The 22,510-nt window shown below is 38.5% G+C and overlaps 3 protein-coding genes across 11 annotated transcripts; 1 reads left to right on the top strand and 2 right to left on the bottom strand.

Moving 5' to 3' along the window:
- The first annotated feature begins 362 nt into the window (after positions 1-362).
- Positions 363-13,968, top strand: LOC307015758 (uncharacterized protein). 7 transcript variants are annotated; one of them, XM_079644568.1, is made up of 23 exons: positions 363-495; positions 1,779-1,826; positions 1,989-2,015; positions 2,470-2,529; positions 2,624-2,656; positions 2,755-2,901; positions 3,034-3,117; positions 3,481-3,510; positions 3,768-3,812; positions 4,548-4,598; positions 5,767-6,804; positions 8,533-8,595; positions 8,698-8,745; positions 8,838-8,858; positions 9,341-9,394; positions 9,835-9,870; positions 9,965-10,024; positions 10,316-10,360; positions 12,130-12,204; positions 12,511-12,543; positions 12,859-12,897; positions 13,354-13,410; positions 13,609-13,968. In XM_079644568.1, the coding sequence occupies exons 1-23, from the start codon at positions 429-431 to the stop codon at positions 13,611-13,613; spliced, it is 2,166 nt and encodes a 721-aa protein (XP_079500694.1). In that variant the 5' UTR covers positions 363-428; the 3' UTR covers positions 13,614-13,968. The 7 variants fall into 7 exon arrangements, with proteins under 7 accessions (XP_079500694.1, XP_079500693.1, XP_079500695.1 ...); XM_079644567.1 differs by having other exon boundaries at positions 9,832-9,870; XM_079644569.1 differs by lacking the exon at positions 4,548-4,598 and having other exon boundaries at positions 9,832-9,870.
- A 191-nt stretch (positions 13,969-14,159) lies between these two features.
- LOC307015759 (perforin-1-like) lies at positions 14,160-18,573 on the bottom strand. 2 transcript variants are annotated; one of them, XM_079644574.1, is made up of 5 exons: positions 18,462-18,573; positions 16,572-17,132; positions 16,327-16,465; positions 16,024-16,238; positions 14,160-15,666 (listed from the first exon to the last, which is right to left on the bottom strand). In XM_079644574.1, the coding sequence occupies exons 2-5, from the start codon at positions 17,102-17,104 to the stop codon at positions 14,787-14,789; spliced, it is 1,767 nt and encodes a 588-aa protein (XP_079500700.1). In that variant the 5' UTR covers positions 17,105-17,132; positions 18,462-18,573; the 3' UTR covers positions 14,160-14,786. The 2 variants fall into 2 exon arrangements, with proteins under 2 accessions (XP_079500700.1, XP_079500701.1); XM_079644575.1 differs by lacking the exon at positions 18,462-18,573 and having other exon boundaries at positions 16,572-18,421.
- Positions 18,574-18,943: 370 nt separating this feature from the next.
- Positions 18,944-22,344, bottom strand: LOC307017196 (perforin-1-like). 2 transcript variants are annotated; one of them, XM_079646744.1, is made up of 5 exons: positions 22,075-22,344; positions 21,370-21,940; positions 21,091-21,229; positions 20,697-20,911; positions 18,944-20,566 (listed from the first exon to the last, which is right to left on the bottom strand). In XM_079646744.1, exons 1-5 carry the CDS (start codon positions 22,121-22,123, stop codon positions 19,687-19,689), a joined length of 1,854 nt encoding a protein of 617 aa, XP_079502870.1. In that variant the 5' UTR covers positions 22,124-22,344; the 3' UTR covers positions 18,944-19,686. The 2 variants fall into 2 exon arrangements, with proteins under 2 accessions (XP_079502870.1, XP_079502871.1); XM_079646745.1 differs by having other exon boundaries at positions 22,064-22,342.
- Between the last annotated feature and the right edge of the window lie 166 nt (positions 22,345-22,510).

Genomic DNA, 22,510 nt, shown 5'->3' with positions numbered 1-22,510 from the left:
TCATAGTCTTCCTGATTTAAATGATTTTCCTTTTCTATTGCTACTGTGGAATAAAGCATTTGAACTTCACCCGGTAAAACACTGATATTTAGAATTTCAGAAGAATTACAATAAACCACTACTCATGCAATCTAACTCTACCAAGCACAGAGGTGTGAATTGTCAGGTGCAGGAAAAAAATGTATCTTAGACATTTTGTGTGCATTCTCAACTAATGGAAATGAACAGAAATGGGCCTTTGGCTTTGACCAATCATACAAGTGTGTGTGTACAGAGGGCAGGACTGGGCAGTGGGAGTGTGTCAGAGAGAACACCATATATAAGACATCAGGGTATTGGTGCTGTTAGTATCCATTCATCTGTCCATCCTTTGGTCTCTCTGCTTTCTGTCTGCTCTGATCAGTCTTTGGTGGCCGATCTCCTCCATCATGCTGTTTCGAGCTCTTCTCCAGACTTCCCTGGTTCTCTGGTTGACTCAGCAAACTCTGCAAGGCGGTAAGGAAGACAAAAGTATTTCAAATGTTAAGACCGAACCCTGGTTGTATTCTTTGATCACATTTAAACTATTGTAAATAACTTGAAATGTATTATCTGTAGCACATATTCTGTGCTCTTGATTCCTAATCAATTCCTCTATTTACCTCTTATCAGAACATAATAACTTTCAATAATCAGATGTATTAGATTTTTGTAAACTTTATGTGATCATGGATATGCACTTTTAGGAAATATCCTTTATTGTAGATTATTGGTTGAATAATATTTAAACACAGGGTTAAAACACATTGAAACTTAATACAAAACGTCAATATTTGTTGAGGTTAAACAAAATGACTTAACACTTTTGACCTTTCTCAAATGTAAAGCACATTCTGGTTACTTCTTTTGTTGCATTTATAAGTCGTGGCAGTTATATTATGGTAAGATGTACATTTATTAAATAGCCAACATTTGATGCATTATTCTTTATGTCAAAATGATTTGACCTTGAATGCTCTGCTAGATCTCAGGCGACTCAATCTCACTCACTTGTTAAATATCATGTCTGTGAGATTGAGGTAGAGAGAAACCCACGTGGCTCCATCAGGAGATTATATTATTACATTTCTTTGAATCAAAGGATACTATGAAAAGATGACAGAGGCAGGTCAAATTTGACAACCAATCGTGAGGAGAACAAACAGACTCCACACAGTCGCTCCATTTAGTCTCATCTTCTGTAGCCATCAAGGCCGATGTGTTCCTCTCTCCTCCCTGCTGCCATGCCAGGTGGCAGCATTCATCTGACACTGTGGTGGCATTTGTGTTGTTTTTTAAATAATGCCATCTATTTGTCTGCCAAGGAGTGTTCAACTAGGTAAGGGTAAACGCCTGCAAGTAATATACAAATTAAAATAACGGACACTCCATGTCAATTATCTAGCAAGATTTTAAGCCAGGAAAATAAACATGTATTGTTTCTTTTAGGTAGCAAATAACTGAAAACTATAAATGTGAAAAACCTATTCTTACCAGTTTTGAGTTGACGTTGTTTTCTACAATGCTCAATGTTGTGCATTGTGGCGCGTGCTTCATTATGTGCATTATGTGATCTTGATTTTCATTCGTTCACTGTAGAGTTACTTTATATTTTTATTTACCTGTCTGTAGCAATTTATAAATGTTTTATTTACTGTCTGTTTATTTTGTTTTTTGCATTTTTACTTTTTTTAAGAAACATGTAAAGAACAAACTCCCACCAAATGTACAATACTATTGTGTTGTATTTTCATTTGTAGGGGTTAGACCTCAACGTGTAGCCTGGGGGAAAATGCTGCCAGCCAGAGGTAAGTCACAACGTTTTAAAAATGTTCAACCCCTCCAATCATGTAACGATATGTGACCTTTTTGGAAATGACAAGACAAAAACAAGTATTTGTTATTACATTTGATATTTACTCAAGTTACTTAGCAGTCCCTTCTTTTTGTGTCTGTGTTTTTTTGGGCAGGTGTCGGCGTTGGAGTGAAACCTGGAGGTCAGTGATTTTCTTGGCATTCATTAACCTATAATGTAACTTTTACACTAAATGGTAACTCACTCTAAAGGGTCCATATATTTAATTAAAAAAGAAAGCCCTAATATTAGCAGCTTCTCCGAATGAATCATACATTTGTGGATGCTTAGTAGTTTAAAATATACAAATGTTCTGTAGCTAACTTGTAGGCTAACTGTATGTTGTAGAGTAGGACATTCTTTATATATATATATATATATATATATATATATTCATTGCCAACTCCTGCTTCTGTTTAATTGCTAATACTGTATGATTGAACTAGAACTTGAAGTTGCTTCAGATAGACATTTGATATTTATTCAAAATGTTCCATTTATGAGGTATGCATATTCCTTCCTTCAACGCAGGACAGCTACACAGGTAGAAGACATTTAACGGGTTTAAAATGCTGTTTCTTTGTGTACTTTCTCAGTTGCAGGTGCCCTTGGAGCAATGGGAAACCGATATGGCACCAAAGCAATGAAGACAGGAAGTAAGTTCAGCTCTCTGCACACAGCACTGTCTCATATCACTTTCACTTCAGATAAGTAATGTTTGTACTTATTTTTCCTTTTTTTAAATCTTAGCTGGCCGTTATGCAGGGGCTCAGCTTAATCTTGGTAAGTTGTCTTAAGAACATCTATATATAATGTTTTCATATTGGTCAGAATGATGATCCAAAAACAATGTGAAATATTTGTTTTGATTGTTTTCACAGGAGGTTACAGATCTCTTGGGTTAGGAAGTAGAGCGGGCCTGAGGCAAGGTGGATATGGAGCGCAGGGTGGATATGGAGCACAGGGCGGATATGGAGCGCAGGGCGGATATGGAGCGCAGGGCGGATATGGAGCGCAGGGCGGATATGGTACATCAATATAAACATTTATTATATTCCCTTGAATTTTTTTGTGCATGATTTACTTGCTCCATGTAGATATGTAATGCAGTTTATTAAGGTATTGCCTATGTTTGACATAACATTTTCTTGTTATTTCAGGTGCTGCTCTGGGCACAGGAATGGGCTTAGGGACTGGACTCCCAAATGGAATGGGAATGGGTTTGGGCCAGGGAGGGAAACGTGGTAAGACTGGCCTATAAAGGAAGATGTTATTATCCAGTTTATATTTTATTTAGAAATATAGATGTTGCTGGTTGATAAATACATTTGACTGTTATAGAGAAATACGATTGAAAGTTATCTGGCTTTACATAACCCATTGTTGTGTCACATGAATGTGTTTATACCAAGCAGCTGCAATTTAGTAATAGGACTTCCTGTTTATGTTCACAACCTCTATTCCAACCTGTTCACTGGTTTTTTGATATTACATTAAATCAGCCTGTGTAAAGTCTAAGGGGAAAGGAAGAAGGCAAATCTCATGTTAACACTGCTGCTGGCGGTAGAAACTTTGTAAATAAACCTCTGTTTTTGTGATTTTTCCAGTTTATGGAGCTGGCCTCGGCATTCAGCCAGGTAAGTCATTTTATGGTTTGGTGAGTTCCTTACGCTGTTTGCCCAAAAGAGAGAGCACACTATGAATTGCACTCTCTGTAAACCCTCAGCTTGTTTTTTTGATGAATCTTGACTCTGGGGCACTCTGTCATTGTCTTTGAATTTGATATAAGGCGCAGATTGAAAAACCCAGGGAGGTAGTGATGTAATCAGAGTGCTTGTCAGAGTTACAGATTTACTCCACATCCTCTGAACTTGGCCATTTGTTTTCTTGCCAGGATACGGGTCTTTAGCCGGCATGGGATATCAGGGTGTGCGACCAGGTAAGTGAATAATCAAGTCTTACCTCACAACCCATTACTTCTTCCATCTGCTCAGATTTGTATGCTGGGGATTATTTGTGTACCATCGCTCCTGCCAAAAATACACTTCTGCTGTCAGTTATCAGTTTTATGAGATTGCAGAGAAGAGTCTTTCAAAAACCATTTTAAAATAATATAACCATTTGTCCTAAACCACATTGATAGAGAGGCTCATCCTCGCAAATTACTGTAGACTGCAGACTGTAGAACTGTATGGTCATAGTGTTTTCATGGAACACTGTGAGTGAAATAATTTACATTTCTCATACCCAAACTGAAACCCATTAAGAGCAATAATCTACAAACAAATTGAAACAATATTGCTTAATTACAATTAAAATAATACATCTAAAAACCTGGAGATGGCGCTATGCCGCAACTGCTTCACAATCAATCGCCATTGTTTTTCACATTCAGTCTAGTCTTGTTAGACTCATTAATCAAATCATGATTTCAATGTATTGGGTCAGAATGATATTGCAATTGACACATTTTCTAGCTACGTGTTAGTGAAAGGGCAGCTACATAATTCTGTGAAATGTTACCTTTTCCCAAAAAATTTACCAAAACGAAATATATTAAAAAAAAAGAATAATTGAAAGTAAACTTCAACTAGCAAGCAAAATAAACGGAAATAATCAAATGAAAACTTATTTAAAATTAAAAAAGATTTCAACTTTGATCTGCTATCATTAGGAATTGGACTTGGCTATCCAACTGGACAGAAGGCTAAGCAGCTAAAACCTGGTAAAACCTTCAACAAAGCAACCTGTTTGTTTGTTTCTGTCGGTCTGCGTCTGTCTTTGTCCTCTGTTGTATTTGTCTTTAACCTCTGTGAAATGAGTGTCTTGTGATTCACTGAGGTCGAGTTCATGCTGGCTTTTGTGTGCATGAAATCTCACCTTCCATCTGTACTGTTATCATCAGCTCCTGTTTCAGTGTGCACAGGGCTGATGTTTAACTGTGTTTGTCTATCAGTGTTTCATCTGTGTTGCATGTCGCATGAGTTCCCCAGTTCTTATTACCACAGTTAAAAACCTGGAAGTTATTATGGTTTGATATTTACATAGTGCTTAGTGGTTTACAAGGGCCGTTATATAGGTTATACACAATTAGTATACACAAACATCTGAATTGAAGTCAGATTATAACGACACTCTGAGATTGTGAAAGCTGCATTTTGCACCAAAACAATGTTATCACGCACACTTCATTCCTGGGACGATATCAAGTTTTTTTGAGCAATGACATATAATAATAAATGACCGTATTCTGGTCACAGTTCTGGTTCTTGAAAGTAATTGGGTTAGAGAATGCATGAAAATGTCTGTTGTTTCAAGAAAAGTATTTGAAACTGCAAATATTTTCACTTTTCAAAGTTTTGAAATGTGGGTTTCTGCCTTTGTACCCTGTCCGTGTTTTACTAAACTTTGTTGTCAGTTGTGTTCTACAAAATGATGAGTCATTTTGCGACTTTGTCTTGTGCCGTAACACTGATGCGTTTTATGGCATTCAAACAATTTAGGGTGGCAACATTTTGTTGTCATGTGTTGATGTCATTGCTCTTCTCAGTGATGAGCACTATAAGTGTCTTTCCAAAGTGTGGCTTCAGTTGTGTGGCTTCTTAGTTCTTATTATGGTGATGATCTGGTTCTGTCATCTGAAACTGGACTAACTTCAGGCCATAATGCATTTTGTCTCGTCTCTGTTTGGTCTCGAATGACCTCTATTTGAGTACCGACTACTGTACGGATGATGTGTTATATTGCATTAATTGCTCTAATACACACATCAATTAAAAAGAACACTAAATATATTTGCCACTGGCCACTACAGTGTGCTGTTGACCCTCAAAGAATCTGTTGTCTCTGAACCACCAAGACATCGTGAATGCATGATGATATTTCTCTGCCAGGTGCGTCTGCAGCAGAATTGGGTGGATCTATGATGGCCAATCTGGGCCACGCTGTTCAAGATCTGAAGAAAGAAAAGAGCATAGCACTTGGTCCCTCGTATGCAGACAGACATATTGGACCTGAAATGCCCAACATGAGGAGAGGCAATATTCTTACTGCTTCTGAATCACAGGCAGAAACTGGCTTTAGACCTGCTGTACTGCCACATGGAAACCTTAATCCTCTGGTTAAAGCATCACATCGTGGACCTTTGATACCCCTTGATAAACAGAGTAAAGGTTTTGGGATGGGTGTTCCACAAGGAGGAGAAAGATATGATCCTACCCTCTTAGAAAGAAGGGGCACAGCAAGCCACGAATCCACACTGGCCGCAAGAGGTGTACGACACCAACTGCCTCTTGTTAAAGACAACATCAAAAGTCTGAGTTCTGCCTCCGCTCGGGTACAGGGTGCAAGAGACTATGATTCATCTATCCAACATAATCAACAAAACCCAAACTGTGCATCCAATCGAGACTTGTTACATGCGCTAGGAATCAATCACCATGAGCTTTTGGGTTCGGAAACGCAGTCCACCCGAGGTTTATTGCTCCAGGCTCAGCTTGGGAAGGACGGCAAATATCTTGGAAGTGCAACTCCCCATGCTCAAGAAGAAACAATTTATCAACGGCCTATTTCACCAAATCAAGATGGCAGAGACAACATATTCTCTCTTCAACAAGGGCAGGGAAGCAGAGGCCATGTATCTGCTGTAGCAGACGGGCAGGGTGTCAGAGAGCTTGGCCTTGTGGCTAAAGACAAAAATAAGCCCATAATCCGTGGAGCCGTGACTGTAGAAAATCATAGACACAGTTCACTAAATCTTCAAACTCAAGGCACCCAAAGGTTAGGCATCACCTTAATGGAAGGGCAGGAAGCTGAAGGCTTCACTGCTGAGGGTCAGAAATCCAAACACCTTTCCCACGCTGAACATGATGCCACAGAGTCAAAATCTCTCGGTATTCCAGGACAGACTGGGAGGAATGACCAGGCAACAAGTAAGAGCAAAGCTTTGTCTTTATATACCATCATAATGTTTTTTGTGCATTTCTATCATAGATCTACAGTTTCTCAGCCCACATTTCACTGTCTATCAGATCACATATACTAAATTACAATTTAAATGCAGTTCATTTACTGTACATGTGTTTCTTTTGCATGATTCATCAAGTATGACTTGTTTTTCTGGCGATTGTTGTCTTTAAAAACTCAACAGATCTATTTTCTGAAGCTTTGGCCCCGTGTTCTTTCTTTATTAATGTGATGTAAAAAAGCAACCAAGAAATATTTGTTGACTGCTTTATGCAAAGCTCAACCTGTCTCACTTGTGCAAGTACTACAAGAGAGTAGTGGCCAGAACACAATGTTTGTTTTATGAAGAGCTTGTAAGCTGGAATCAGTTTCACAGAACTAATGAGCAAGCCCGTCCATTATTGTTGTGATCTTTGGGATATAGCTTAAGCAGATACATGGCTTTTATTGCTTTCAGATAGTTGTTATGGATTCAAGGCCTTGGGCATTTGGTTTTTTACGGTCCAGGTGCTTTAGGACCCTCAGCTGCTAACAGCAGTAGTATGCTCTCAGGATTTATTTCGACCCAAATAACAAACCAACTGAGAATACATTTTCCTTTTCTGTTTAACATTTATTTAAATGCTTCATGGTAACAGGATGGGTGTGGCTTATTATTATACAAGATCTACTTCAAAGGCCTATTTCAGTTCTTGTACTGATGTGTTCCTTATTATATATCAAACTACACAATATAGTTTGATATCTTTGATATCTGCTTTTGATGTACAGTATGTAGTATCATGTGTAGTATACAGGCCTAAACTAGTATCTTGTAAATTAGAAAAGTATTTTCCCTTTACAGTGTTCAACAGTGCCAGTGTCAAAAATACACATTTCTATTGTCCTTGGTACGTTGTTTTAGAAGATAATTGGCATTTTAAAACTTAGATCTAGTAATCTCTTTACCTTCACATTACACCATTTATTGTATAATGGCTGCAGCATGTTAAACTGTATCTAAAGAGACAATACGTTCAACTGATGCTTTATGTTGGGGTCTTTGGATGTATTACATTTTGTGTTTCTAGAAAGTCATCCTGATATAATTATCAGGTTTCTTACAGTAGAAGTAATACCTACAACAATATTTCAATATCCTATTGTCTTTCTTTTTGTTGTATAACTATTCAGAAATCACTGTAGTGTTATAGAAAACTTAATAGGGAAAGAGTGAGATTGAGAGACAGAGAAGACATTTTGTAAAACAATGTGTCCTATCCCCTCTAAGTAGACTTTTAAAGAGCTATTAAACAGAGATGTATGAAGACGATTCAGCATCTGGTGATGTGGTTTTTAGGATTCAATCCAGGAAATTGCCCAGGGCAGATGGTGCCAAAAACCATGCAATCCTGGCAAACATGTTGAAATCTATTGTGTGTGTGTGTTTTGCTTTTTCTTTCGCTGTCAGCGGCACATGTTACACCACACACTCGATTAACAGCAGCTTCTGTATCTTCTGTATATGGAAACAAAGGAAGGATGTGGGATATCATGTCCCGGTGTCATCATGCGTTTCAAACTTTTAACCCATAGCAGTACTGACTGATCAATATTCATGTTTTTAATTACAGATAAAAACTAGCGACATTTCTTTCCAGTTTACAGAAAACCACAGATGATTTTGACTAAGCTTGTGTTTCCTTTCTCCGCAGGTTATATGGGTGGAGCAGGAAACTATCTGGGAGCCAGCCTGGGGGCCGGGGGCTACGGAGCAGGTAAGGTTGGCCAGTGATACATAACACAGAAAACACTTATTGCTAGCAGATAGCAGATACTTTATATAACCTGTGGTTAAGATTTCCAATCACTGCCTACAGGTTTAGGACAGGGAGCATACCAGGGGGGCGCAGCTGGCAAACTTGGAGGTGCATTTTCATTAATTACTCTTTTCTTGAAAATATATGGATTATTTTGAGCCATTTTCTAACTCTTATCTTTCTGTCTCTTCAAAACTCAGCTGCTGGTGGTCTCGGACAAGGTAGGTATCCACTAAGTGTTGCTCCTTTATTAAGCCTACCTAATGGCAAATGAAGAAGCTTGTATTTTTCATGTTCAGATTCTGAATGGAGCACTTAAGATCATGTATCAAGGAGCAGAAAATCAGCTGCTACCTTTCCCTGTAAATCTCTCATTGGCTTTTGAGTTTCTAGAAAGAAAAGCCCAACTGCATTTCATTTCATCCTTCCCCCTTTTTCAAAGTCAAAGAGAAGCTGCTTCGGTCTCCTCCTTTCTTTTCTTTGAATAATTGATAGTGTTTTGGAAATCAAAGGATTACTCACAAACCATTTCAGTCTGTTTTTGTAAATTGCACTCCCATGGAAGTTTTTCCTTTCTTTTTTGTATGCATGAAAGTCATGTTTTTGTAGTAGTGTTTCATGTTACAATCTATTATATTGGTCCTGAGTTAAATATTGATTGAGTCCATGTCCCATACAAGATGCTTTGAATGTGTCTTCACAGGCTATGGTGAGGGAGCAACAGGACACCTGGGTCCCATGGCAGGCAATGGCCACGGTAAATGGCAACTCATTATCATATGTACAGAAACATTAAAATACTATCAGTCAAACATGTCTAATGCCACCTAAAGAAGACTACATAGAAGATCATTTAAATACAAAAAACTAAACTTTATCCTTGAAACGTGAATTGTCTGACTGCAATGACCAAGCTTCCCTCTTCATCAAAACCATCACTGACAGGAGTGATGATGTTTAGTTACGACAGGTGGATCCTTTGTGTTTAGAGTCTTTTTTGTTGTTTTCCTAGATGTTGATGCCAAAGCTTTGTTTACAGGCATATCACATACACAAAGGAAAACTATCTTCAACATTTGTATTCCTTTTGATTCTGGTTAAATTCAGAAATATCAAATACACCAATTAATGATATATACTTGTTGAAGGTAACTATTTATTTGAAATGTTTTAACATATATCTCATTCTCTCAGCAGGTTATGGCAATGGTTACGGCGATGGTCTTGGGGCTGGTGAGTGACCTATAAAGGAAAACAGACTAAGGGGGTAAAGGGTTAGTAACTAGCTCACAGACAAAGTATAATGCTAATTAGAACTATGTTTCAGGGCTTGGTTACACTTCAGAGTTATCTGATGGTGCTGAGACCAAATCAGGGAAGCGCCAAGGTAACAGTTTGCAGAGTTATAACCTGCTTCAACCCATTAGAGGTGATGGCACTAACCAGTAGATGCTTTAACCCGTGACATTTAACGGCGAAAGAAATAAGAGGACATCCAGTGTGATATTATATCCACTGGGTGTAGCTATTGACTCTTATTTAAATAAGCCGACTAGTTTAATCTGATGGTTTCCGTCTTCCTGCTCATGTAGATGCTTATAACATAGTTACATTTAAAGGTGTAACTAGATAAACAGTGTCTCACCTGCATGTTAATGATCTTTCCCTGTTTCTCCAGCCCTCGGTACAGGAGGCTATGCTGGACAAGTCCAGGGAGGATATGGTAAGAGGCATCCTCAGAGTTTTCCCTGTATGTTTACTCTGACTGCCATATACTGTTACAAATAAACTCATTTTATACTAGAAACGGAAAACTACACCTTGTAATGGTTGGTTTGTGGTATTTTATGAGTTGATTATATAATATATAGCAGGATGGCTTTAATTTAAAACACAAATTCAACATAAAAGCTTAAGTTACTTGTCTACCATATTTCTGTCGGATCTAATATTTGTTGAGAATATGTATTGACCTGGAAGATAAGCTCCTCGACTGCACCACTAAGAGCTCTGTATGAATATATTTTCTGCGACGTCTGTCTCTGAAGCGTAAAAACTGGTGGCAAATTTGGTGAGCAGCACTGACATGACCTCATCCTTCTGTCACACTATTAGTCAGGCTTCTGTCAAAGAGCCTTTCCATGGCATGCATGAGTCAGACTTGAACTTGTGGATAGCACAGAGCTGGTTTACAACATGTAGGGGTGAAAAGAGAGAATAGACACGAGTATGTTTTCCCATCTGCCCATTTACTTTGTCCTTGTAGCAGGAGGAGCTGCTCAGGTCCCTGCAAACATAATGTAATTCCGTATTGTAGCCATATCAAATATACTATACAGGTGTCCGTATGTAATCTACATTTGACGGAATAGGTTGACGATTAAGGACATTTGTTTATCTTATTTGCTGAGAGCTTATTGAGAAGATCAACACATTTATACTTCTTAAATTAAACTATAGAGGATTAAGCTCTTTCCCACTGTACACAGTTTTTTGTGCTTATTCAAGCTAAGTGACTGCTGGCTACAGTTGTATTATTCCCACTTACAGAAGTATAATTTCAATCTTCTGATCATCTTTACAAAAAATGCAAACATGCAAAGTTCCCAAAATTATGAACAATTTCGGTACCACTTTACAATAAGACTACCCTTATAAAGGGTTTACAAATAGTTTGTAATTAATTAATTAATTAGGTTGTGAACACTTTATAAATCCTTAATAAGCTTTGATACGACATGAGATAAACAGGGCAACTGTGACCGGTTGCTTGCCAAATAGTGAGTCCACATGTATCTGTACTGCTAAGCCTTAAATTGGCTACCTAGCTTACTACGTCTCCTTCATCAGCCAGCATCCTTGGTAGTTTTTGTTCACTGAGTTGATTCTCAATAAGTAGCCAATATAAGGCTTAGTCATCTTGCCAAATAGTGAGCATGTGTTGATGTATATGTGCCTATGTTAGAACTGGTTTATAAATGGTTCTTAATGATTCATAAAGTGTTTACAACCTAATTCATAACCTAATTATAAACCCTTTATGATTCTTTTATAAGGGTAGTCTTATTGTAAAGTGGTACCACAATTTCTTTCGGTAATAATTGCAACATTACTTCTTATCGAAACTACGATACTAATACAACTAATTCTAGTATTACTGGAACTTACAACAGTAAGGGTTAACTGACCATGAAAAACGCCATTGCCATGGTGTTAGCATATTAATGTACTATATGGTGTCTGGATTTACAAAAGTAGTGGACACCGCTTTCATCGCCCTTGCAAGTAACGTTAGCCCGAGATTTGTAAGACCACATTTACTCCTGTCACTATATTGACCCCTTTCACAATATTAAGCACCTTAAATGGCTGTACAAACAATAACAAAAGTAAAATCAACATCTAGACCCTCACCCATCCTATCAGTTTACCTAAACATGCTAGCAGAACAGTGGAATATATGACGTATAACATTGCCCCCCCCACCCCCAGGTGACGGTGGCTACCCGTATCCTGCTCAGCAGCTCAACCTAGGAGCTGAAGGTGCCAAAACCGCCAACAAATATGGTGAGAAGGAGTGAGCGGGTGTTAGTGTGTGTATGAGAGAGCTACAAACTGTGAGAAACGGTCTGATGGTAAACTGTTTGGCTTTTTTCTCTCTAAAGTATACGTGCTGTTGGTTAATTTGTATTTAACCAGATATGTCCCAGTCAGGTTTCAACCCCAGTAAAGCTGATAATCGAGCAAATGGATAACATTGCTTATTAATTTACGAAACAAAACAATATATGAAAATGTAATGTATGTATAAAATGTTTTTAAAATGTACCTTGTAATGGATTTCAAGTTTCTTCATATTTTGTGTTGTTTTAGGAGCTGCTGCAGGATATGGACCTCAGCAAACAGGTGACTTTGATTGTACTCTCTCACCCAGAGAAACACGTGCACACCGTTGACACAATTCCCAAGGCCCTACTGTATGTCTTTTGTCCAACTACTAGAACATAAGATTGCACTTCACAGATGAGGCCACATGAGCATGGCAGTAATAAGTATTTTAGTATCGGTATGTCTTGCATAATTGAGATTACAATTTTTAAGAACACACTTTAGCTGCACACATTATCCAGCTATTCCCAAAGTCCAAATATCATAACAAAAGATAATTTTGTGTATTATTTCTGTATTAAATATAAAACTTGTTTGATTGTGTTTGTTAAGGATTTGGTGCACAGCTAGGAGCAACTCAAGATGTCCTGGGTAAGCAAGAAACCCTCAGACTTCCTCATTAATGATCTAATTAACTTCCTCTCACCTTGCTGTTTCTGGAGACCTTATTAGTCATGTCTTCTTGCACTATTACAGTGTATTGCACAATTTTCAGTGCTACAAATTAGCTTTCATAACTAACTAGTGTGCGGTCTTGCATGTGTCGAAATATGTGTGCTCTTTTCCTGTCTGAAACAAACAAAGTGAGGCTATGGAAAAGGAACTCTATACTTTATACTCCTTTTTTTACATGCACATAAGCTTTTACTTAAATTGCTGTCACACCAAAGGTACAACAGCATGCATTATATATTATTTCCCACTCAAGGGTCTTTGGCCTGCATAGCGTGTGGCTGAGTACGCTAATACAAGTCCAAACCTGTTCTTGCTGCGGCCATTTCCTTATCTACACATTTATAAAATTGAACTGGGTTGATCCTTTCGCAGGAGAGCAAGCTGGCAAATATGACAGAGGGAACGCTGCCCTTGGAAATGGATACAAAGGTGAGAATGTTGGTGGGTTTACGATGCGGGAAGGTCAGTTATTTACATTTATGAGGGAGGAAGTGCATGAGTTCATTGCCACTGTATAATATGTTTTGCATACTTGTGTCGGTCATCAACCAATCAAATTCATCTATTTTTCCTGATTCAATATCTTTATGTTCCTCCCCCTACCTCTTTGTCTCTGTCTTTAATTAGGCTAATTCAAATAACCTGGGCTTCTTAAAGTGGACCATTTACATAATGTCTTCAGTTACATGTGTTTTTAAAGCTTCCTGTGTGTTTCTCTTCATCTGTCCTGTTGTGTTGTCTGTTTTGTCTTTTGCTTTATTTTTCATAACCTCCTTTGTCTTCTTCTGTAAGTGTAATGTGTTACCTGTTTGTCTTGTTGGTCCTGAATGTGCAGTGCCCCACCAGTCTTATTCTGTCAACACTGAATAAAATGTGTGGTGATTGATGAACATGCATTTTTATTAAGTACATGAAATGTGCTTCAATGTTTTACAATTAAAAAAATAAAATGATGTACTGTTTTAATCCAATAAATGATATGTAATATGTTGCTGTATAGAAGCATCTGAGTACAAACATTGTTCACACATTGTTCTATATAACGGCATCAGAAAAGCCTCATCCGTACACAGGAAGTTTTACCACTTCCTTTCTAATGTCAGACAATACAAACACCTTAGAAACACAAACACTCAATTGAAAACCAAAAGCAATGAAACATCAAGTACCACAAACGGTTCAGATGAAATGCTTTTATTGTGAATAAACAAAAATCCTTAAAATAATGACATGATTACAATACACAAATCACACAAGTAAATGTTGCTTTTAAATATAATAAAAAAACTACCAAAATGCCCTATACGTTTTTATGTTAAGGTATGTCAAAAAAGAAATAAATATATGAATAAGTTAAAACTGCAGTGACTCAAACTCAAAAGTTTGCATCCGGAGCAAGGACTTTTAAAATATGCTTTGCTGTTCTCAAGCCATAGTCAACAGAATGATGGGTATAATACCAAAACACAGATACAGCATAAACAATAAAATAACTGTTTTAAACATTTTGCTATTTCAGTCCTTTTGGATCTTCTGCTGATGTGAGCCTATGTTGACTATTCTGTCTAACACGTGCTAAGAAACTGTAAAATGCCTTATTAAAATCATAATTGAGTTGCAGCTGCTTTTTAAGCACATAAACCAATTGCTCCCAACAGACATTGACATCTCATTCTATCTGATCATTAGATATTTAATCACGGATGTCAGTGAATGAGTAATGGTCTTGCTTAATGTATCATCTATGTACATAATAGGAAGAATAATGTTGCTATGTAAGCGCGAAAAACAAAAAGACAACGCAGTTATTTCACATCAAACTTCTGAGTCTTTGCAGTAAGACTCTGGTTGCTCAGTGGGCTTGGTTCATCCACAAACACACCCATCTCTAACAGAATAGCTTTTGGAACTGGATGTGAATGACGGGACACGTACAGCTCCTTCAGACTTTGACTCATAGGAGAGGCTTTATAGTCCTTGCATAGGGCTCCACTCAGACTGGGAGCACATTTCACGTCCAGCTTGTAGAAAAGCTGGCCATATTGCAGGTTACAGAGATCCTGCTTGACTCCAGCAGACAAAGCTTTCCCACATTGTCCCAGCAGGTCGTCGTCCCATTTGTTGTCCTCATCCCAAACTTCAAATTTGACTTGATGCCCTGAGGACACATCCTGAGTGCCCAGGTCAATGACAGTGGCCCAGTGTGGGTAGTTGTTATTGTAGATGACATGGGTACGCCTCATCATCTGCCCATTGAAAAACACCTTCACATAGCCGTCTGTGGCTGTGCTGTGGTCTCCCCACAGTCCTGCACCCCGTTGTACAGTTATGATGACCCGTGCCATGCCCTTACGGGTCGGGCAGCAGTCTTGGTTTACAGCGAGTTCATTGTGGCATTGGCACACGCAGGAATCTCTCTGGTCGCTCTTGATGCCGGCCTGACAGTGCGCACTGCAGTTCTTCCACAGGGCTTTCTCCAGGATGTAATGGCTAATGGCCAAACGCAGGTTCTTCCGGAGAGGAGTGTTAATGGGAAGTAACTCGTGAAGTGGGCTCAGGGAATTTGAGACAATGTCTGGGTTATGCGGTAGTGAGTTCAGCCATTCTTTGTAGGCGGATGGATCCTTGTCTGCAGAGAAAAGAAGGTCTGGCTCTGTGGTATGGCCCCCCTTTATTTCTGTGAACCTGTGGAGGACAGTTGATCAAAAAACTGAGCCAACAGGGGTTTTCTGGTTCTGGAAATAGTCATTTATAAAATGGTTTTCACTGGGATAGACATGTTTTGGGCTTTAATACCTTTTAATGCATGTAACATTATGTAACATTAGGCTGTCTGTGGCTCTTTTTCTGCTGTAACAACGTACATGTCCCCTCTGTGGGACTATTAAAGGTATTCTGATTCTGATTCTGATTTCTCAATGTATGACATTTTATAGACCAAGTCATTAGAAAATAACCCGTAGATTAATTGATAAGGAAAAAAATATTGTTTTTTGCAGTCCTACGATAAATGGAAAACATGACAAATATATGCGAAAATACCTGTCGTTGAAGAGGCCGGAAAAGGAAGACTTGCTTTCCATCTTGTCAGCGTCCTTCTGGCAGTGTTTTGCTTCAGTTTTTATTGTTTTTCCTTTGATGCTGGCAGACGCCTCAGCTTCCAGGCACATCTGAACCTCCTCCACACTGATGCCCTGCAGGCTGGCCTGGCACTGCCTGATGCTCGTCACAGACTGAACACTTCCTCCCAACTTCACCTGGAAATGTATTTTTAAACACATACTGTTTGAGAAAATGTATGACATTTTTCTTTAGTCTTTTTAAAAAAAAAAAATGTTTCCTTACCTTGGTGACGTAATGGGTACCGAAGGTGTCAATCAGTTTGTAAAATCGTTGCTTGAATTGTGGACTGTAGACTTTGGGAAGCTGGTTCACTGCTTTCCGAAACTCTTTATGCAACTTGGGAGCACTGGAAACTCTGTAGCTGTTTTTAGGGAGACAGCCAAAAAGACAGACCAAGATAATTGCATTAATTTGTTTAGCTAGGGCATTGTGTGGATAAAGTTTCATCCCAGTCCTCGTGTTCTTACCTGTAGTACTCACAGGACATGCTTTGGCTTGTGAAGCTAAACTTGTCATTCTTAGTTTTTTCCATGGAATATTCAGCCAATTTGGAATTAGTACCAGCTAGCATCAATGAGCCGCTCTTGTCACCCACATCAACATCAAGATTGGTCTTCCAGTTGTTTTCCACAGAAGAGGAGCTGGAACTGACCAGAGACTCACTGGATCTGTGGAGCGTGCTAGACACTTTCATGCTGCAGGACTGCTTTGCTATCCAGTCCATGACTGACAAGGGGAGCTTTTGCTTTTTGTTCTCCAGAAAGGGGTTGCTGCAAAGGGTGCATGTTTTGTCCTTGCGTTTCCACTGATTCATGTTGAGCACAAAGGCTCCCTTACGTTCCATGTTGGTGATATCAAAGCCTTCGCCGGCCAAATTGGTACCTGGAGCAAATTCTGCATCTAGACACTGTCTGGGTGTCCCCTCTGTACAGGATTGATATGTACACTGAGGGAGGGACAGCATGAGGCTGGCATAGATGCAAATATTTAACAGAAACATGTTTCTTTTAAACTAACGATGATTTCTCCTGAAAAAGAATCATGATTTATTAATCAATTGAAAAAGTTCATTAGTACACCACTACTACTTGGTCATTGTACATAAAGTCATTTTGTCCCTTCTTCTTAAAGGTGTGTTTGACCTTTTTAAACAACCTCATACTCATAAACACCTTCAGTCAACTGTTCCATCATCCTTAAAACATCATAAAACATCATAAACATTTCAATAAATAACTTCCCTAACTGATGACACTTATAACTTATGGCCAATTTTAAAGCATACTTTTTTACATGAGTATCAAAGTTCTTTGGTAAACACTTTCTTGTAGTTGTTTCAGTCCTTTTGTTGATTATAAAACACATTTTGGATGAATTTCCATCTGTAGAGTTTGCTCCTCAAAACAAATGACTTTAGTCATCGGAAATTAGACTACTAAAATATTACGTAAGACACTTCTGCTGCTTTTGATAAAGTTGGTGATTTTGTGCTATCCTGTTCATGTAGTAGTTCATATTCACAGTCACGCCTGTGGTTTGAATTTTATCTGTACAATATATCAGTTTCACCTTCAAGTGGTAACTCTTTATCTTACTTTTGATTCTTCCTCTTGTGTTGTTCCTCAAGGCCCTATTTTAGGATTATTTGTATTGTGTTTTTGTTAAGTTTCCCTATGTATAAAACATGACATTCGATGGATTTTTTGTGAAAGTTTTATATGAACAGAAATGTATTCAATGCCCTTTGTTAAACCTAAAGGATACACCACCTGCGTTTTTGGTGAAAAACACAAAATGTAAAGATTACTTTTGTTTGTTTACATAAAAACTTGGTTGGGCACCATTTAAATATCTTCTCATTTGCCACAAGGGTGTCAAGCACTGGATGGCCAAAATATGTTTACCACTTATTGAGAGCATGATGCAAATGTCCCTCAGCATCAAAAGGGCCATGTGTCCCTTTTGATTCTGCCTTAACATTTGATAAACTGTCATTTGTATAGCTCTTTTTGGATAAGATATTCTGTAAAATGAAAACCTAATGACTGACTTTACTTTAAGATCTCTTAGGCATCTATTATAAAATTAAACTCCCAAATGTTATGACTCTTTATTTTCTACATTCTATATTCTAAGTCAAATGCCAATGATGATGAAACATTTACCATTGTTTCCCTCCAGATGTAACAAGAATAAGCTTTACTATAGAATTACCCGATGATTTTGCAATGTACAGTTTACCGGATGCTTAATAACTCATCGCACTCTGAAATAACCCACGGAGGGTGGTGGTGGTGGTGGTGGTGTATATTCAAATAACGTGAACGAATATTTCAGTATGAGCGCATAAGACTTACCTTTGTCTTGCCTGTTCACGCCGCACTTGTGAAACTGTCTGTGAGCATTTGTATCTGTGCTTTAAACAAAAAAAAGGGCAGGAGGTGGTGGGGGTCTTTTGGAGAGGTGGGGGAAAACGTTATTTCAAAGTTTACTGGATGTTGAGCAGCCCCGATGCTGAGAGGGAGGAGCTGGTGGTCTACAGACAGACTCAAACTGATAGTGACAACATCAAACTAATGCTGGCTTTCCAGTCAATAACGGACCAGAGACCACAAACCTTAACTTCTCTGAAGTGGTGGTGGGCTGTGGCCCTTCTCAGAGAACTCTAATTATACACTTTTTAAGTTTATGACATACAAAAAGCAAAGAAAGTCTGGTACCGTTTTGTATAAGATTCTTAGATAGCCCTGTAATAGGAAGTGATATTGTTTCAGCAAAGAAAATTAATATTAATTAATATTCGCAAACCACCTACAGCCATATGATCAGAAATAAGTACTTTTAGCATGATAAAAGTCATTTATTTAAGTATACCAACATTTTAAAAACGTGACATGTTAAAAATTAACAGCGGAAATTGCATTACATTACAGATAACAGAACAAGTAAACAATCATTAAAATCGTATACATGTATGAGTCTAAGAAAGGTAGTACAGTAATTGACTATAAAATATAGCAAAACAATTTATGATGGCAATACATGTGTGATCGAAAGCAAAGGCTTAACGTTGTATTCCTCACTTCTCTAATGTCAAGTCAAATATCAAATTAGCAAAAATATGATGCAAATGTCAATAAACTAGTACCTTTAATAAATGTATGTATATAATAAGAAAAGGGAAATTGCATTGATAAAACATAAGATAAAATGAGCTAAGTAGAAGCGGCAAGAATACAATTTAAATCGCTCAAATATGATTTGCTGAACTGTGAAAGACTAGCCCAGTGAATATAGTATAATGAGCATTACATGATACAAATATGAAGGTAAATGAAAATATTGAAACTTCTATTTTTTCTTTCTAGACTTTAAAACAACAGTATTTTGTCAAACACAAGTTTCTTTAAAAAAAAAAAGATGACCTTAATAGTTAAAAAAAAAAAGGTTAAAACTAAATCAGAATAGCTTTGTGAGGACAGATATGGATGATGTGTTTTACTTTGGTAAACCGTATTAATACAATAAAAGTAATGTTGCTAATTCCTTCAATATAAGCATCAGTAAAGCCTAGCGCAGTTGTTACTTTAAATCAAACTTCTGAGTCTTTGCAGTAAGACTCTGGTTGCTCAGTGGGCTTGGTTCATCCACAAACACACCCATCTCTAACAGAATAGCTTTTGGAACTGGATGTGAATGACGGGACACGTACAGCTCCTTCAGACTTTGACTCATAGGAGAGGCTTTATAGTCCTTGCATAGAGCTCCACTCAGACTGGGAGCACATTTCACGTCCAGCTTGTAGAAAAGCTGGCCATGATGCAGGTTACAGAGATCCTGCTTGACTTCAGCAGACAAAGCTTTCCCACATTGTCCCAGCAGGTCGTCGTCCCATTTGTTGTCCTCATCCCAAACTTCAAATTTGACTTGATGCCCTGAGGACACATCCTGAGTGCCCAGGTCGATGACAGTGGCCCAGTGTGGGTAGTTGTTATTGTAGATGACATGGGTACGCCTGATCATCTGCCCATTGAAAAACACTTTCACATAGCCGTCTGTGGCTGTGCTGTGGTCTCCCCACAGTCCTGCACCCCGTTGTACAGTTATGATGACCCGTGCCATCCCCTTACGGGTCGGGCAGCAGTCTTGGTTTACAGCGAGTTCGTTGTGGCATTGGCACACGCAGGAATCTCTCTTGTCGCTCTTGATGCCGGCCTGACAGTGCTCACTGCAGTTCTTCCACAGGGCTTTCTCCAGGATGTAATGGCTAATGGCTAAACGCAGGTTCTTTCGCAGAGGAGTGTTAGTGGGAAGTAACTCATGAAGTGGGCTCAGGGAATTTGAGACAATGTCTGGGTTATGCGGTAGTGAGTTCAGCCATTCTTTGTAGGCGGATGGATTTTTGTCAGCAGAGAAAAGAAGGTCTGGCTCTGTGGTATGGCCCCCCTTTATTTCTGTGAACCTGTGGAGGAGAGTGGTTGGTGATTTTAAAATTTGAAATGTTTTCTTTGTGGAAATTCATCTCAACCACAGTTTGGTACTTTATATTTTATAAGTGCATGTATGCAAAACATTAGACAAATGGTGTTTACCTGTCGTTGAAGTGGCCATAGAAGGAAGACTTGCTTTCCATCTTGTCAGCGTCCTTCTGGCAGTGTTTTGCTTCAGTTTTTAGTTTAATTGCTTTGGTGCTGGCAGACGCCTCAGCTTCCAGGCACATCTGAACCTCCTCCACACTCAGGCCCTGCAAGCTGGCTTGGCACTGCCTGATGCTCGTCACAGACTGAACACTTCCTCCAATCTTCACCTGGAAATACAGTATATAATATACATATATAATATACATATTATATATATAATATACATATTATATATGTGGAACACATCCTTAATAAGCAAATTGTTCCTCTGTATCATCTTCAGTACTGCTTGAATTTGAGAAGATTGATTTGTTTTATTCCAATCCTGCCATTATTTTTTCCTTACCTTGGTGACGTAATGGGTGCCGAAGGTGTCAAACAGTTTGTAAAATCTTTGCTTGTTTTCTGGACTGTAGACTTTGGGAAGCTGGTTCACTGCTTTCTTAAATTCTCTGTGCAACATGGGGGTGCTGGACACTCTGTAGCTGTTTATAGTGGGACCAGAAAAAAAAGAATTTGAAACAGACAAACAACAGTTCATTATTTATGCCATTGTTCATAACATTTCTATTTGCATGAAGGGGATTGTGTGGATAAAGTTTCATCCCAGTCCTCGTGTTCTTACCTGTAGTACTCACAGGACATGCCGTGCATTGTGAAGCTAAACTTATCATTCTTAGTTTTTCCCATGGAATATTCAGCCAATTTGGAATTAGTACCAGCTAGCATCAATGAGCCGCTCTTGTCACCCACATCAACATCAAGATTGATCTTCCAGTTGTTTTCCACAGAAGAGGAGCTGGAACTGACCAGAGACTCACTGGATCTGTGGAGCGTGCTAGACACTTTCATGCTGCAGGACTGCTTTGCTATCCAGTCCATGACTGACAAGGGGAGCTTTTGCTTTTTGTTCTCCAGAAAGGGGTTGCTGCAAAGGGTGCATGTTTTGTCCTTGCGTTCCCACTGATTCATGTTGAGCACAAAGGCTCCCTTACGTTCCATCTTGGTGATATCAAAGCCTTCGCCGGCCAAATTGGTACCTGGAGCAAATTCTGCATCTCGACACTGTCTGGGTGTCCCCTCTGTGCAGGATTGATATGTACACCGAGGGAGGGACAGCATGAGGCTGGCATAGATGCACATATTTAACAGAAACATGTTTCTGTTAAGTAAGATGATGAAAACAAGCTGATCTCCTGGAAAATAAATATAATTCATGAGCAATGCATTCCCACTTTGTTTGAAAAGCAATATTTAGGATGGTCGGACAATTTTCTTTTACTCATACTGTCCAAAGCAAAAAGAGCAAATCAGCTTACCTGTCACTAACCTTTTGTCCTTGCACGTCCCACATTCAATGCTTGAATCTGACTGTGCATCTCTTTCAAAACGTGTTTTTATAGACGCGGATGAAGGGCAGGACGCGATGAGGGAGTGAGGTGACAGTGGTCTTAGAGACAATAAAGGCGGTTGAAATAAATTGATATCACACTTTTTTTTATCTATATGTGAACCTGAAATTATTTCAAGTTTTACTGGTATGTGGCCATCTAGGTGAGAAGAGAAGACTGACACTATAGATTTCTCAAGACTTTCCCAAACAACATTTGTTTTTTGAAATTGTATATGATGGCCTAAGTTAAAATGTTAGTGAGCCAGGTTCAGAACAATTTGACCTTTCAGCTACAAATATTGACACTGAAAATAATATTTATGTACAATTAAAATAAACCCTTGTCTAACCAAATTAAATTATACAAAGGTTA

The sequence above is a fragment of the Notothenia rossii genome, assembly GCF_949606895.1.
Source record: "Notothenia rossii genome assembly, chromosome: 8".
NCBI lineage: Eukaryota > Metazoa > Chordata > Actinopteri > Perciformes > Nototheniidae > Notothenia > Notothenia rossii.
The sequence above is the reverse complement of the archived record's forward strand: the minus strand, read 5'-3'. Positions and strand labels throughout refer to the sequence as shown.